At 39.0% G+C, this 16,762-nt stretch overlaps 2 protein-coding genes across 4 annotated transcripts in view; one reads left to right on the forward strand and one right to left on the reverse strand.

Annotated features, from left to right (window-relative positions):
• Positions 1–8,465, forward strand: part of lamb3 (laminin subunit beta 3) — a 24,878-nt gene extending 16,413 nt beyond the window's left edge. For both annotated transcript variants that reach the window (XM_049570259.1, XM_049570339.1), the window contains 11 exons: positions 61–157; positions 586–961; positions 1,152–1,312; positions 2,011–2,222; positions 2,517–2,723; positions 2,928–3,072; positions 3,385–3,592; positions 3,848–3,989; positions 4,100–4,276; positions 5,320–5,482; positions 7,067–8,465. In XM_049570259.1, coding sequence (XP_049426216.1) covers positions 61–157; positions 586–961; positions 1,152–1,312; positions 2,011–2,222; positions 2,517–2,723; positions 2,928–3,072; positions 3,385–3,592; positions 3,848–3,989; positions 4,100–4,276; positions 5,320–5,482; positions 7,067–7,206 — 2,028 coding nt within the window. In that variant the 3' untranslated portion in view covers positions 7,207–8,465. The remainder of the gene's footprint in view (positions 1–60; positions 158–585; positions 962–1,151; positions 1,313–2,010; positions 2,223–2,516; positions 2,724–2,927; positions 3,073–3,384; positions 3,593–3,847; positions 3,990–4,099; positions 4,277–5,319; positions 5,483–7,066) is intronic.
• Positions 8,231–16,762, reverse strand: part of LOC125885604 (calcium/calmodulin-dependent protein kinase type 1D-like) — a 23,903-nt gene continuing 15,371 nt past the window's right edge. Inside the window, exons 9-13 of one of the 2 annotated variants that reach the window (XM_049571280.1) lie at positions 14,656–14,734; positions 14,478–14,565; positions 11,779–12,104; positions 9,464–9,561; positions 8,231–9,369 (exon numbers count right to left, since the gene is read on the reverse strand). In XM_049571280.1, the coding sequence (XP_049427237.1) occupies positions 9,498–9,561; positions 11,779–12,104; positions 14,478–14,565; positions 14,656–14,734 (557 nt within the window). In that variant the 3' untranslated portion in view covers positions 8,231–9,369; positions 9,464–9,497. Of the gene's footprint in view, positions 9,370–9,453; positions 9,562–11,778; positions 12,105–14,477; positions 14,566–14,655; positions 14,735–16,762 lie in introns of both variants that reach the window. The other variant, XM_049571271.1, reaches the window with a different exon arrangement.

A 16,762-nucleotide genomic window follows, 5' to 3' on the forward strand; every position in this document is an offset into this window, starting at 1 on the left:
CAGTTTGTATTTATTCTGACATGAAATGACACTAATAATAAACTGTTTCCTTCTTTGCAGGTGACAGGTCAGTGTCCATGCAGACGAGGCTTTGGAGGCCTAACATGTAGCGGGTGCCCAGACAACACATATGGAGACTCTCTCTTAGGCTGCCGACGTGAGTCAACTCTTTGTGATTACTCTACTAGAAGCAATTTTTTAGCTTTGTGGGACTCCATTCGAAGTTGTAGTTTAGTTTACTGTTTCAGTCAGATGAAAAAAAAAATAGATTGCAGTCACGGGTTCATTTTTAATACTTTCATTAAGACATGACCCAAGTCTGCTACTACAATTCTACATGGTGACTTAATTCAGTTCTACAGTGGGCCTCTTGATACTCTCCTCAGGTAATTGGACATTCTGTGTAGTAATTAAAGGTGATCTATTTTGCAAAACATATGTTGCTCCATGAGGCACTGGGGTGCAGCAGTGAAGCAACTTCTAAAAAATCCACATCAAGTATGTGGGCACCTGAGGCTTCTGACCCTCAAGTTGTTGTACATATTATAATAAAATACTTGAAACTTGTCATCTCCTCCTCCTCAGAGTGTCAGTGTGATATTGAAGGAACACTTCCAGAAGTTTGCGACAAGAAGACAGGAGCCTGTTTGTGTCGGCCAGGTGTCATTGGTACTCGCTGTGACACCTGCAGTAAAGGACACTGTGACTCCTTCCCTAGCTGCGAGAAATGTCCCTCCTGCTTCTTCACCCTGGACGCCCAGAGACAGAACCTCAGCTCAGTTCTTGAGAGACTCTCCCCGAAATTGCCTACTCGTCCTGGAGGTACTGGTGATCTTGGAAACTTTGGACCTCGTATCCGTGCCCTGGAGGCCAGCCTGAAACAGATCCGGGACTCCATCTCCCTTCCTCCCAGTACTGCCTCACAGGTCAATGATGCTCTGTCCCAACTGGACAAGCTCAGGTGAGGGACAACTGAGAAAATATAGCCAGATTTTGGATTTGCTATCAAAACACTGATCAGCTCCAGTTAAAGCTTTTCATCATTGTTGTGGAATGTTTTCTGATATTCATGAATATAATTTCTTTCCCCTTTTCCAACTCTTGGATGGAAACTGATGCCTTATTAAGCAACTTGTGTTTTTGTCTCAAAGGGACCAGATGGACAAAGTTAACGATGACCTTCCACCCCTGGCAAAAACTCCTAATCTGGACACAGAGCTGGACAAAATGCAGGATCTGCTGAACAGCCTCAATAAAGAATACAAAGCCAAGAAAGATGCAAAGGACAACTCTGTTAGTTCAAACAATACAGGTCAGAAACGAAGACACACAAATCAGTGTCAAACACTACACCTTTAGTGATGGATCATTAATTGCATATATTCTAATAAAAACTTACAGTAGCTGTATGCCACATTCAGAGCGTATCTATGATTCAGAGTCTGAGCCACAGTTGTCTGCACACGACTCTCAACATGGAGGTGGCTGAGCTGGCGGCTAAAAGTGTTGACAGAGCTAATACTGTTAATTGGGGTAGGTATTATGCTTCTGTGACAACGCCATTTTGCCACTGTGGATTGGGACAGTGTTATCAGCAGTGACCGTCATGAGCGCATTGCAGAGTTGCAATGATTAGCTAGCCTGTGGTATACACTCACATGCACTAACATGCATGTGTGGCCACCATTTACTACAACAAATTACAGAAAAGCAACACACACACACACACACACACACACACACACACACACACACACACAGGCAGCATGACGTCACTCTTAGGATGCCATTACACCACTATATCTTTACATAGAAGGTAGTGGATTGCTGCTATATTAATGCTCTGAATGTTGCATACATTTGTTTTAAAACATGGCACAAGCTCACTTAGTATTGGTTTAGGTAGAATGTCTGACAGAAACACATAATTTCCACCTGTTAATGAAACAGACATTGTAATGTGGTGACATTATAACATATACTCATGTTGCTTTTTTCTGTCTTATTCAGGAGCTATTTCTGCAATCAAGAACGCCTACGATGAGTCCAAAGATGCAGCTGACAAAGTAGAAGCGAGCAAAAAACCAGTGAAGGAATCAGCTGACATACGAGAAGATACTTTGGACCTTCAAAAGCAAGTTCAGCCAGGCAACACCAGAGACCTGGATAAACTGAACCAAAACATGGCCTCCCGACCTGACCTCACTCCTGTTGCCAAACAGGTAACAACCAGGCCTCAGTTCATTAACATGATGCTGTGACGTCTCATTTAGGGAGATAGATTATAGTGTATTTTTGGAAAGAAAATACTTTGGAAGAAGTACAAGTGTGAAGCTGAGCAGGTCTGCATCTTCTAATATGTGCCATCTTTAGGAATATTGCAATATAGAGATTCTATTTTAGCTCATTGGGAATGGTATCAACCCCTGATATTTGATGGCCATTTTGTTATTGGGACCATATCTTCCATATTTCCTCTTTAAATCCTAATATCCCTATCTGTGACTTTTTTTCAGGTATGTGGCAGTGTTCGCTCAAAGCCCTGCACCCCTCTCCAGTGTGAAGGTGGAGATCTGTGTCCACCTCCTGGAACCCCACCTTGTAAAAAAGGTGAGAAGTGCGTGGGCGCCCTCCCTCTGAGCAAGAGGGCTGACGCTGATGTTAAGGATGTGAAGGACCGACTGGACAGTCTCGCTGGGAAGATCACAGAGGCTGCAGAGAAGGTACACACACACACACACACACACACACACACACATCCTCTTATCACTTTCCTCTCCTGTTGACTCCACAGGCACATCGCTGTAACTTTACTACAAGAGCACAGTCAATTTTAGATGTTGTTGCAATATTATTTTAGATTATTGTCAGATTATGAAAAGCAATATACAGATTCTAAAACATTATTTAACATCAATTCCTTACAGCTCCAGGATACACAGGACACAACCAATCAGGTGCGAAAGTCTGCAGAGAAACTGTCCAATAAGATGAAGCAGGCCAGAGATGACCTAGAAGACGACTTGAAAGAGACGCGTGACGTTGTAAAAGACCTCAAAGATTTCCTGACAGGTAAAGAATGTTTTGGTACAGAGGTTAGATGGATAAAGTGCCTTTAAGAGTGCCCTTCCAGTGGAGAAAACACAATGCCTTGCCATGTTGGCTGCCTTACATGCTAGAAAACATCTGCACACTGTTGCCTGCAGCTGTTTTATTCACCCAAGCCCCTCCGTCAGCCTGAGTCTGGCCCTGAGTGGACGGTTATATGGAAGTTTACGTGGTTTCAGTAATGATGGCTGGTTTGGAATGGTTTCATGAGATGGGGATGCCAAGGTTGTGCCTTTGCAATTTTGCCTCCAACTTTTCCTTTTTCTGTCTGCACAGACCCATCCTCCAACCTGACCCAGATCCAGGAGGTGAGCGACTGGATCCTGAAAGCCAAACTGCCTCTCAACCTTGCTGCTCTAAAGAGGAAGCTGGAGGATCTGAAGAATCTGGCAGCCAGTTTACCAGACAGCACTGCTGTGTTGAACAATGCCGAGCCGCAACTGGAAACAGCCAAGAAACTGTTGAAGGAAGCCAAGGCTGCCAGGTGGGTCTTTATACGCCAGCGTGATGGTTACTGGTGCTTATTGCTGCTTTTTCAGATAATAATCAGTTTTGCAAATTCACAGCATTTAAAAAAGCCAGTATTGCAAAACTAGTGTTACTAATAATCCCAGGATGGATATTAAAACAATTCACAAAAAACATGGAAAGATGCACCTATAAGTGCTCTGATATGTATTTGTAGTGATGATAAATGTCATAATGATGTAAAAGTTTTTCTCTGATCGCACACTTACAGGGATATGGCACTGGGAGTAAAGGACAACGTGGATGACTTGGTGACAAACTTAACCACAACGGAGGACTCCCTCGCTGACCTGGAGGACAAACTGCAGGACAGCATGGATCTCATAGACAACCTGAACAACAGTCTGACTATGGTAGGAAGCATATAAACATCAAACAGTGGATGGGTGACATGGTGGATCATTCATTGACATAAAAGCTGTTTGCCGAGCAGTACTGAGCTTTAAGGGTTCTCTTCATGCAGGCCAAAGACAAGCTAAGCCCAGCTGAGAAGGCTCTGGATGATGTTTCAACAGTGATGAAGCCAATAAAGCCTCAACTAGACGAGCTCAAAGACCTGCTGCAGGATGCAAAGCAGGAAGCCCAGGATGCACAGGACAATGCAGACAAAGCTGAAGATGAAGCAGATGCAGCAGAAAAGGTGGGAGACCTGCTGAAGCTGCTTAAGCAGGAGTTTGAAATGAACATTTACTTTTACAAGGGACCAGTTTAAAGAGAAGTTATTATGCTAACTTTCAGGTTCATACTTGTATTTAAGGTTTCTAGTTGTTTACATGCTTTATTAGCCAGAACACACTTTATTTTCCTCATACCATCTGTGCTGAAACACCTGTGTTCACGCTCTGTCTGAGACACTCTGTTTTAGCACTGGTCTGTTAAAGCACAAAAAGCCCCAGTCTGCTCTGATTGGTCAGCATTTTTGGGTCTTTCGTATCTGTGTCTCTGTACTGTCACTGCAGCTGGGGAATGAGTGGTACGGAACGTAGCGACACTTTACAGTGAAAACAGTGAAAATCACCAATTAAAGCTTCAAAATATAACTGAACGTGTTCCAGCAGGAATATGATCCCAAATCAGGAGAAATTACCATCAGCAAGCAAAAGATAACATGGTTTCCTGATGTTAACATGTAGCTTCATGTACATTAGCAGTGTACTTACAGCTGGGAATGACTATAACGGAGAAAAGTGGCACTTTCTACCATATACAAATCACCATAAAAGCTTCTAAACATGATTGGACACTCTCCACCAGGAATATTATCCAAAATTTGAGAGAAATCAGGCCTCTAAAATTAGCCCGTAGCTACATGTAGCACTGTTGGCTATGTAACGTAAACAGTTGCAGTTACAGCACACTGTAAGGTCAATTGTTCCCCTTTAAAATCGTATCTTGGGCTAAGGGCGAAGATTATAGCTATTGGCATTCTTTAGTGTCTTATACTGTAATGGTATGGGGGGGGGGGGGGGATCACAAGAACTTCACCAATCCACCTGTATTTAGTGTAAAGGTAGTATAGAGATATCAAAATTAGCTGAAACATTTACATAGTGAGTTATGCAAATGTCTGCATTTAGGGAAAGTTACTGAAAATCTCCTGGAAGACACCCTATTGAGACACCCTATTAAAGCTGCTTGTTGAAAAGGGACGGTTTAAATATGTCTGTGTGTGTGTATTTGTAGGAACTGTTGTCCGTGGAGGACCTGCTAGACCGTCTCAAAGACGCGGCTCCAACTCCTGGGCCAGGTGGAGGCGCAGGGCCGGTGGGGGATCGACTGGCGAAGCTGAAGGATGATGCTGGAGTTCTGGCCAACACCACTGAAAACATGTTGAAGTCTCTGGAAGGTAATACAGCAAAACTGCACCACCACCACCATCAAGTCTGTGGTTCATAAACTTTTTTTTTTTTTTTGAGTAATGTCACTCACTTTCAACAAGAAAGCCTCATAGTTAAGTCTTTACACCATTGCTCTGAAAGGCAATTTCTCAGGGTGATGCTGAGATGGTTGATAAATATAGCTGAACTTAGTGTTTCTCTCTGCTGATTCTGATTTGACTGTTATTCTGCCTCAGAGGTTAGGAAACAGAATTAATATGGAAAGGAGATAGGCTCTTTGGCAGGCAGCAAACTTAAAGAAAAAGACAACTGAATGAGAGACACATGAAATTTTGTTGTAATATGAAAAGGGGCATTGTTTAAATATCAAATATGAAATATTAGATATGCTCTGGTTTGCATATATTTCAGAAATCTGGATAAAGCCAGGTTGAATGTTTCATTCATTAAGAGTCAATGGTTTTTTTTTACAGAGGGAATTTCTGATATCTCTTTTCATCACTCCATAAATGTCAGCAGCCATAGAAAAACATTTTTGCCATGTTTTTAGGAATAAAATGTTATATAAATTGGGCAAGGATAAAATATGAACAAACCCCTCTGTTAGAACCTGTTAAAAGTCTGGTGTATGTAATCCGCTGGCACCAGACATCAATATGATGTTGGAGAGACATTGGACTCTTACCTGGGACAGACATTAAATTTTGGTTGGAATGAAAATCAGGTTGACAATATTTTAAATGTCTAACAACTTAAGATTTCACGTTGTGTGGATGTCAAGATAACGTTGGCATGAGATGCTTGCAAGACATCGGATTTTAGTTACTTACACAACACAACTTAAAACCAGCAAAATATCACCATCATCTGTCATCAGTATTCTGTGTCAAATTGACATTGGCATTAGACACCCTGACATTTAATTTTGGTCACCCAATGTCACAGCCTAATTCAAGCAACTATCAGCCTGTAGTGCAGTTGGAGACCTGCTGGGTTAGTGCTACTAAGGTGGAGATGTCTGGCTCAGAGTGTGAGGAAAAAACTCTGGAATTTTACAGTACATATCTTTAAAGGCTATTTTTTCAAGCAAAAATAAGATACTACAGGTAAATAGGGTTGGAAAAAAAAGATATCTCCATGAAACTTCCCCAGTTAATAATTAAGTTTACCAAAATGTTATGTTTAAATAAGCAAAGAGGGCACAATTATCTAATAAATATGTGCTTTTTACATACATTTTCAAAATAGATATCGGAACTGAAATAAACACCTAAATGTGTATTTTAGATGTTATCTTTCCACTAGTCTGAAAGAAAACACGTTATAGAAGCAATACAGCCCAGTGTTTCCACCTGTAGTATCATCCATTTAGATTTACAGTATCTGTTCAAGAGCATTTACTGTCACTTTTAATACTGATTTAAAAGCCGTTTTTCCCAGAGTTACCTTACATGATGGTCTAAATGTTTTTGTTTGGTCTTTCAGTTGGCCTTCTGCACATTGCCAGAAATAAGAGTCTGGCAGGGAAACACTAAATCCTTTCTTGAATGATTTTTTCTTGGTCTTCAGATTGTACTTTTATCTTTTTCCAGGTAAAGCTGATACCCTTAGGACGCTGCAGGACGAGATCCTTCAGAAGTCAACAAAGCTCGAAGGACTCGACACTAAGCTTAAAGACCTTTTGAAAGCACTTCGAAAGAAAGCCAGTGACCTCAGCACCTGTCAGGGCTAAAAGTCCCCAAGCTGCCCTCCGAGCAGCATCTGCTGCTGCCATCACTGCAGCACTTCATACCAGCCTTCCACACCATTTACACCTTCTACTGTCAAAAAAAGCTGTCACTTTACTAAGGGGAATTCCTCACTAACTCTGGGACACTGCTATACCATAACACGACCATAACATAGAGAGGTGAAGCCCCCCCCCCCCCCCCTTTCGGTGGCCCTCATGGGACCTTAATTGGAAAAAACTATGGATGGTAGTCAACAGCGACAAGTCAGTTTATTAACCCTTTTACACATATGATGTTTGTCAATGTAAAAGATACTTGTGCAAGTCAAAAAAAGTTGCACTTTGTTGTAGGTTTGTCTTAGCATTGCTGGATTGGGTGTGAAACCATTTAGTGAACTACATTTCTCGACTCATGGTCCATACACAAATGTAACATTATCTTACCAGATGTATTTTATTCAGCGACTCCTGGCCTTTTTATCAGCTGGGAGGCAAAAGAACGAGCAAGACCTGTTGCCTGTGTGAGTACAGCCCAGTACGAAGCACACAAGCATTGTAGCTTCAAGAGAGGAAGTCTTATGCTTCAATAGTTTTAAAATAAACTGTGACTTTCCTAACCTGCAAAATTATCTTATTTATCAACAAACATCATATGTATATACAATGCTGATTTTTGGGAGTAAGGTCCTACGGAGGTCCAATGTAATGGGATGGACTTCACCACTCTATTGCACCTCTTCTCTGGCAGTTGTCAAAGAATTGTGGGAAATGTAGGAAGTCATTATCTGGGGTTGAATGAGATAGAAAGAGCGTTCAGGCTGAGGTAAACTTTTACTCTCCACCTGGAATACACTGAGCATTAAAGACTAGTTATAACTGGGTCAAAGTAGGTGGGAGTGGGTGGGGGGTGGGGTTGTATTGTGATGTGTGTCTCAATGTGTGTATAAATACATTTTAAAAGTACCAATATTATCACATTGTATGGCTACATATCGATATTTGGTCAAAAACATTGTGTTATTGTAAGTTTGTCAATATCATTTTCATCATTGAGCATTTTATCTAGAAAAATATCACAGCCTTTGACTTTCTGACAGCAAACTTTTATTTGTCAGCAGCAATACACTCTACTGTGAACGTAACATCACAGTTACTGCATTTTTAGGACTGAAAAAGAGGGTGAATGTTACATTATTTATTTTCTGTTTTTCATCTGTTGTTTGTGCAGAATCCACAGTATTTAAATAAAAGCCCATAAATGATTTGGTGTGTGTCTTAAAGCTTACTGGAGAGGCCAACATGGTACCGCAGCTAATTATTTAACACAAGAAGGAGAAAGACTTTTTCAGAAAACAACCAAAAAAATGTATGTCACTAAATGTGTGTATTCAGAATCCTCCAAGACATCTCTACTGTTGACAGCATCTTTACACCATATTGTGGCACTTAATGAGTTCAGTTGTTTAACAAGAAAGCAGTTTATGTACATAGCAGAAAACACAGCAAACACCTGGTTGCTGTGTTCACATCAAAATAAAATATAATATAATCTCATAAATAAAAGAAACATCCACAGTCTTTATAATCCACCAATATAACTCAGCAGAAATGGAAATCTACAAACACGTCCAAAAATCTGTCTGCAAGGTTAAACAGTCCAGTCACTATGGTTAAAAGTATGTTAAAAGTATGTTCCCAGATTTTGTTAAAGTGTCCAACAGTGAGTATACCTTATAAAAACACAGAGCATACAAGTGATATGACTCTGAAGTTTCAGAGTCTCAAAAAGCTTACCAGCTTTATAAAAACATGTAAGCCATAGGAATTTATAGGACAGCCATATCCGTCAAATAGGACTAAGAAAAAAACATTAATAAGCTTTAACATTGCATATGCCACCTAAATCTATTCACGACATAAATAAATAAATGCCATAAGCATAACATTATTTGTATGAATTCTTAAATGATGAATCCCTACTTGTGCCTGTTTTAATATGGTGCCCATGTTAAAGTGTTTCTGTGCTGCAGATACTGCATGTGTCTGTCAATAGAACATGTTTTGCGCAGGAGGACCACAGCAGACATGAGGCAGCTGAGCAGCAGATGTGTCCACACCTTCATATCAAGTGGAATGCCACTGAGTGCTGTCAACTCAAGAGACGAGCTATAAAGAGAGAGAGAGAGAGATTTTTTTAAATATTGGTTGGTTTGGGTCAGAAATTTGTATAATCAAAATCTAAATTCCTACCTGACTCTACCTGCATGAGATTCATCTCAGGTTTGGCCAGCCAATCACATGACAGAACACACTCCAGACTGAAGCGACTGGTCCGTCCTGTGAGATACAGCATCCATGCTGCAACACATCACACAACCAGGATTATAGATTCACCCACAGAAATGTGCAAAAAACAACTAGCTGCACCAAATCTCAAAATATAAACAGATTTTTAAAGGTCCAGTGTGTAGGATTAAGTGGCAGTGATTTTACAGAACTGAAAATCATCCCTCTTCTGCCAAATGTGTTGGAGAATTAAGTGGCTAATGCAAAAAAGTAAATGGCCCAATGTGGAGCCAGTGTCGTCAGTTCTGAAGCACTACAGAGCAACATGGCGGACCCTCTCAGTTTTTAGATATAAATTGCTTATCGTAAGGTTACGAAAACACAATTATTTTTAGTTTCAGGTGATTATATACTTATGAAAACATAATATTATGTCTCCCTCTAGTGTTGGTATGCAGCAATTGCTCTGTTCCTGCTATGGTCCTGCTATGGTGTGCAGTATGATTTTATGTTTAATTCGAAAAACAGTGTTATTTTAATTGTGAAAACCAAGGAGGATAAGAAGTCAAACTTTCCTTCCTTTGTTCTAGCAGACCAAGTGCTTGGAGTTGTGAACAAATTTAGATATCCTGACCACATAATCAGAGATGATTTATGATTTCATCCAGCGTCAGTGCTGCAAACTCTATGTAGCCAACAGGCTTGCACGAAAATTTAATAAGTGCACTGATGATGTCAAGATAGCTTTGTTTAGGTCATATTGTACTTCATTGTATACTGCACACCTGTGGTGCAGGTACAGTGCTGCAAAAATGAAAAAAAATCCAGGTGGCATATAATGATACATTTAGGATTTTACGCAGGCATCCAAGATGGACAAGTGCAAGCCATATGTTTGTAAGCAGTGATGTGCCCACTTTTCATGCTGTTCTTAGAAAGTTTATTTACAGTTTTATGTGTCGATTTAGCCAGTCAAAGAATGGAGTCATTATGGCCCTAGAGGTGCCTGCACAAAGTGACATAAAATATTTGTCATACTTCTGGAAGCACTGGAATAGATGCCTGTATGTGTTTTAAACCTACGTGTTGTGTTGTTTTTATTGTATTGTCTGTGTTTTTGTATGTATTTTATATGGACTTGAGTCTGGAATAAAGTTTATCCATGTTTACAATGAAAATTATATTCCATTTCTACCATTAGACGTCCCTAAATCCTACACACTGGACCTTTAAAGCTTGTGAACAATGTTAATGTATAGTTCTCATAAAAATATTCAACCTCTATGACAATATTACGACCCATACTGGAGGTAGATTATCCACAGCATTTAATGAAATTACATGAAATTAATAAATACTCTTGGAATATTTTCAGATTTTTTTTTTTGGAACCAATAGCCATTACCAGTACCAAAGCCTAATTTTTTTCTAAATAGTTCGTTGATTATTTATAACAAGCCCAGTGTTTCTCAACACAGGGTACTCCTTGGGGAACTCTGGATTACTGCAGGAGGTACTTTTTTTAATGTTAATTTGAGTTTGCTAAGGGGGAAAAAAAAAAGTTAATGTTCGATATTCAATATTCCTATTTAGTCATTAAACTGTTGAATGACATAAACTGTCAACTGCCTGCAACAAACATAATCATGTTCACATTAACATTTGTTCAGTTTGTGCTTGGCAAAAAATTTGAGTTGGTCATGGGGTACTTGGCTGAAAAAATATTTCAAAAGTTACATGTTGATAAAAAAAAAAATCTGAACTACTGGCATAGACAGTATATCACTGTCCAAACACATACCTCTGTCACAGACACAACATAATTAATAGTGATGTACCTCAAGGCTTTATTCGTGGACCATGGCTCTTTCTAATTTACATAAATGATCTCCCAAATGCCACAGATACTGCCAATACTTTTTGCAGATAATATTAATCTCCTAATTTCACCATGATATAGGGATACTTACAGTATCCCCAAAGTAAAGAAAGATCTGGAAGAATATGTAGGAATGTTTTTATATACATATTTTGAATTTTTTACATTTAGGTAAGTTAATTCAACTCAAATTTTAGGGATGCCACTGGATGATGAACTTTCATAGAAGAGGCAGACTGACTTTACTATTAAAATAGTAATAGATCTCTTGGCGAATTCACCACTATCAATTTACAGCTAATATATCCATATCTTAATAATTGCAATATTGTACCAACTTCTTTCTTATATTTCTGGTAAATCTGACATGCCTGATTTTCTGGCAGCTAGCACAGGGTAGCAGCTCTCACCTTTTGGACGGCCTGAAAGGAGCATCGATCTCTGAAAGAAAGTTATTGACTTCTCCTGATTCATCAACAGTGAGGGCATTCCCAGGCTCGCTGTGACAGGCTCTCAGTGGTGGACAGAGACCTCTGCTCGACTCAGGATTACTGCAGCATAGATGATTTGCTGCATGAACAGGATTCCCGTTTGGGTCTAGGGCATCGGCCTCATGGTGGCAGGGTCCCAGCGTCTCCACGTCATTCTGTACTATGATGTCGGGCACTGTGAGGTGTGAGGGATCAGTGAGGGATTTCTTCATGTGGCTGATTATTGAGGCTGCGTTGAAGGCTTGCTGTTGAAAATACCCACACAAAGAGAGGAGGTTACACTGGTGCTGCCAACGTATGGCATGATGACACATCTGTCTTGAATTAGTAAGGACAGCCTGCCATGAATATGTCTTGGTTGGCTTTATATAATAAGTGACTGTGTCATGAATGATTTACTTCACCTCAATTAAATTGGTAGAGTTTGGAAATGTCATAATGACATAATAAAATGTAAGTGTTGCATGCAGTATTAGTGCTTAAAACATTTCACACTGTCAATACAGATTATTACGTTTGACACCTAGAAAGGATAGTTCAGATCTTTTGAAGTGGGGTTATAGGTTATATGAGGTGAGGTAGTCAGTGTATTACATACGGTAAATGGCAGTCAGTATGCCCCTAGTTTTGGAGAAGCAGGCAGGAGTACCACCACAGAAGCTAAATAATGTATTTCTGTGGATGGGGGTTAGAAGCAAAACATATTTTAGCGACCTAAAAAACATAAATATCAGTTTAAGTGGATGCTATATTGACAGTATTTTCACCACTTTACCTTGCTGTCAGACAGCAAGTTTCCATATTTTAGCCACTTAAACAAAGGCCTATGACAAAAACAATATCAGTTTAAAGGAACAATCCTTAAACAGTCCCTAAATCCCCCTAAACAACGATTTGGGAGATTAAGTGGCATCTAGCGGTGGGGACTGCAGAATGCAACCATCTTAGGCTTCTCTCAGTAAGAATTCCTTCAGTGTTCATTGTTCTGGGAGTTTTTAGCAGGGAGCTAAATTATCTACAGAGGTCTCTTCCTCTGCAAAACACACAACCCAGGTGATTAAAACAGGTAAAAACATTGAATAAAGCAGTTTCACATTACATGTCAGTGTTTCTTCTACACTGTTCGGGTTGCTAGCCTAGCACCTGCTAATGCATGCTCACCTATTTTCACTGACAACTTAAGATCCAGACGTTCAGAAGGTTTTTACCAAGAGCCGACTTAAAAGACGTAGGTCTCTTCCTCTCCAAAACAAACAGACCCGGGGATTTAAACTGGTAAAACCACTGAATAAAGCAATCTATGTTAAAAAAAAATGTATTTTTCTGAATATGTGCAGCATGTGGCAGAGGGGCTGCTAACTACAGTGGCTGACACAAAAACTTGAATGACCCTATAGAGCCAGTGTTTGGTTTTTCCATTCTGGACTACTCGAGAAATATGGCATGCAACATAGAGATCACCATAGATGAGGATGCGCTCCCTATGTAGATATAAATGGCTCATTCTAAGGTAACAAAAACAGAGCAATTCTTACTATAGACTAAAGAAAACATTACATTTAATTTCTGCCAAAATATCCCCGAAAATTCTACACACTAAACCTTTAAGCTGACGCTATATTAATGACTATTTTTACCACTTTACCCTGCCATCAGACAGCCCTTTCCTTCAGCACTACATTTTATCAACCATAGAACTTCCATATTCCCTTTGTATACTCTGGTTCATTAAGGTATCCTTTTGTTTCCACAGTGAAATGCATTTGTCGCTGTCATTATCATCTTTTAATTTTCTCGCATTTGTTGCTTCTTTCATAAACTCCTGAAAGTCTGACCTGAATAGCTGTTCTGCAGTGTAATACAGTGCACTGTACAGCTGCATTTATGCCTTGCAATACTGAAGTTCTATATTAAAAATGTAGTGCCAGAGGAAAGGGCTGTCTGATGGCACGGAAAAGTGGTGAAAATATTCTCAATTCTCAATCTACTTCAACTTATACTGATGTTTTTTAGGTGGCTAAAATACTTTTTGCTGCTGCCTCCGCCCCCAGCAGTACAATACTTAGTTTCTGTGGTGGCACTGTCTGCTTCTCTAAAGTGAGGGTATACCGAGTGACATCTACTGCAGGCAATACACTACACACTTTATGGATAAGTTCCTCATACAACCCCACTTCAAAAAATCCTAACTATTACTTAAAGTGCATTACATGCTTACATTTAGCATTGTATTCAGAGCTTTAGCTTCCAAACCACTTAGATCACTGTAACTTTAAATTACATAGTCATTGTCTTTTTAGTATAAAATACTTTCTCCATAGGCTTTAAAAGTAGCTATAAACATTGAGAGTTTGTTTCCCTCAGCAGGTGTGGTCACTTTCAAAACATGATGGTTGCAATGCTGAATGGATAAGGATCAGTTGTCATAGTCTAAAAAAAATATAATGCACTTTGCCACAATTTGTCAATGTGCTCAGTACGTTTCAAATGCTCATATTTAGCTAAAATAAGGCTATATACACTGTATTTGTTGATCATGCATGCTTAGATCAGTTTATGTTGGTTGCCCTTATTTAACTAAGGCAAATAAAGCTGCAATATAAAGCAGTGTCACTTACCTTCCATTTAGATTTGGCAAAGTTTCTCTCCATCTGTTCACAGACAGAGTGATGAATGTCCACATCTTTGGCTGTGTTTCCAGCAATCCTGCAATCAAGTCACGACCTTTAGTTCATTTGGAAAACAAAAAACTGTGTGTGTGTGTGTGTGTGTGTGTGACAAAGAGAAAGGACTAACCATGGGTGTCTGAGTGCCTGCTCGGTGAGGAAGCGTTTCTTGGGGTTTTTCTCCATCATATTCCTGATGAAATCTTTGGCTGTTGAGATATGGCATTGACATTTGTTAGTTTCTGATTAGAATTCAGTAATCTTATCTGCTGCAAGCATACAATAATACACATTTGGTCACCTGCAGTGAAATTACGTTCAGTTCCTTCTAAAGGTTATCCAAATGTTATGTTATTGCTACTGTTATGCAATTTGAATTTTCAGGCTGCAACAAGGGACGGCAACAACAGAGCGCCTGTGACTCTTCCGTAACTCAAGTTTGGACTCTATCCTGGTGAGGTAATTTTAGCCAAACACAAAAAAACAATACTAAAATGTGAGCAAAAGACAGAGACACTCCTATGAGATGAACAAAAGTTCTATGCCAAATGAAGTCCAGAAAAGCCAAATGCTTGTGTGTTTCAGGGACGCTGAGCCCTGGATAATGGCTGGTGTAAGGGCAATTTGATTGCATGACGTTGATAAGTGTCTTATCTATGGGGTGCCGTTTGTAAAGTGTCTCACGCTGAAAATAACATCAACATTTTGCCACATTTAGCTTCAAACAATGTTTAAAAAAGTATTGTGATTTTTTTAACATCACCTTTTACCACATTTACAGCAATATTTGTTAACTTAGAAATATATTAAATAGTTAAATCTAAATATTAAATGTGGCACCTAAATGTTAAATGTTAAATCTAAATATTAAATCTAAATGCTAAATCTAAATCTAAATCTAAATGTTAAATCTAAATATTAAATCTAAATCTAAATGCTAAATCTAAATCTAAATATTAAATCTAAATCTAAATCTAAATGTTAAATCTAAATGCTAAATATAAATCTAAATATTAAATCTAAATCTAAATCTAAATGTTAAATCTAAATGCTAAATATAAATCTAAATATTAAATCTAAATCTAAATCTAAATGTTAAATCTAAATGTTTTGGGTGAAACTAAATATTTAGCTAATATGCAAATTCACACTGCCGGGTCACCGGAAGTACCAAAATAAAAGCTCGAGATGGTCAGACTGTTTATAGAATCAAATAACGAATTAAAACCAACTTATCGGGGGAAATGGACACTTGAACATACATTAGCGTGATAATAACTACCTAAAATAACAAGAAACGTGTTTGGAGAAATTTTATTTGACGTGTACTTTGAGTTGTTAGTGTCCCTTCGGAGGGATTAACAACCTAAGCTAAGCTAACAACCGTCAGTTCTTAGCCCCGTTTGCAGTGTCTGTAATGACTCATTAACTCTTAAACGGTCCGTGAAAAAAATATTTTTTCCAGCGGATGTCTTAGTTACAACATGATTGAGCTAGCAAAGCAGTTTTGTGTTGCGATGTGTGGTATTTATTCAGTTTTGGGAAATCACGATGTCTAAAAAGCACCAGTGGCCGCAGCAGCAGCAAAGCTGTCAGGACGTCATCTGTTAAATGTCTCCCATTGTCGGATACGACATTAAACTACTCCAGTTAGCTCAATCATGTTGTAACTAAGACATCCGCTGGAAAAAATATTTTCTTCACGGACCGTTTAGAGTTAGTGAGTCATTACAGACAACGCTAACGTGGCTAACAGCTAACAGTTAGCCCCGCTAATCTATGATAACCATGTTATTAATTTCAGACCGTGATAGTAATGTTTGTTCAGTCATAGTGTTTATAGGCTTTACAAACACCAGATTAGTCTAAACGGTGATACAGTGACGTGAAAAACGTGAGATGTGCATATATATATATATATATATATATATATATATATATATATATATATATATATATGTTGCTAAACTCCGCTGGTTTTCTACCCGGAAGTATTTGTAAACAACAAGGTGATTCCCTCAGAAGGGACACTAACAACTCAAAGTACACGTCAAATAAAATTTCTCCAAACACGTTTCTTGTTATTTTAGGTAGTTATTATCACGCTAATGTATGTTCAAGTGTCCATTTCCCCCGATAAGTTGGTTTTAATTCGTTATTTGATTCTATAAACAGTCTGACCATCAGCTTTTATTTTGGTACTTCCGGTGACCGGCAGTGTGAATTTGCATATTAGC

The sequence above is a fragment of the Epinephelus fuscoguttatus genome, linkage group LG1, assembly GCF_011397635.1.
Source record: "Epinephelus fuscoguttatus linkage group LG1, E.fuscoguttatus.final_Chr_v1".
NCBI classification, from domain to species: Eukaryota; Metazoa; Chordata; class Actinopteri; order Perciformes; family Serranidae; genus Epinephelus; species Epinephelus fuscoguttatus.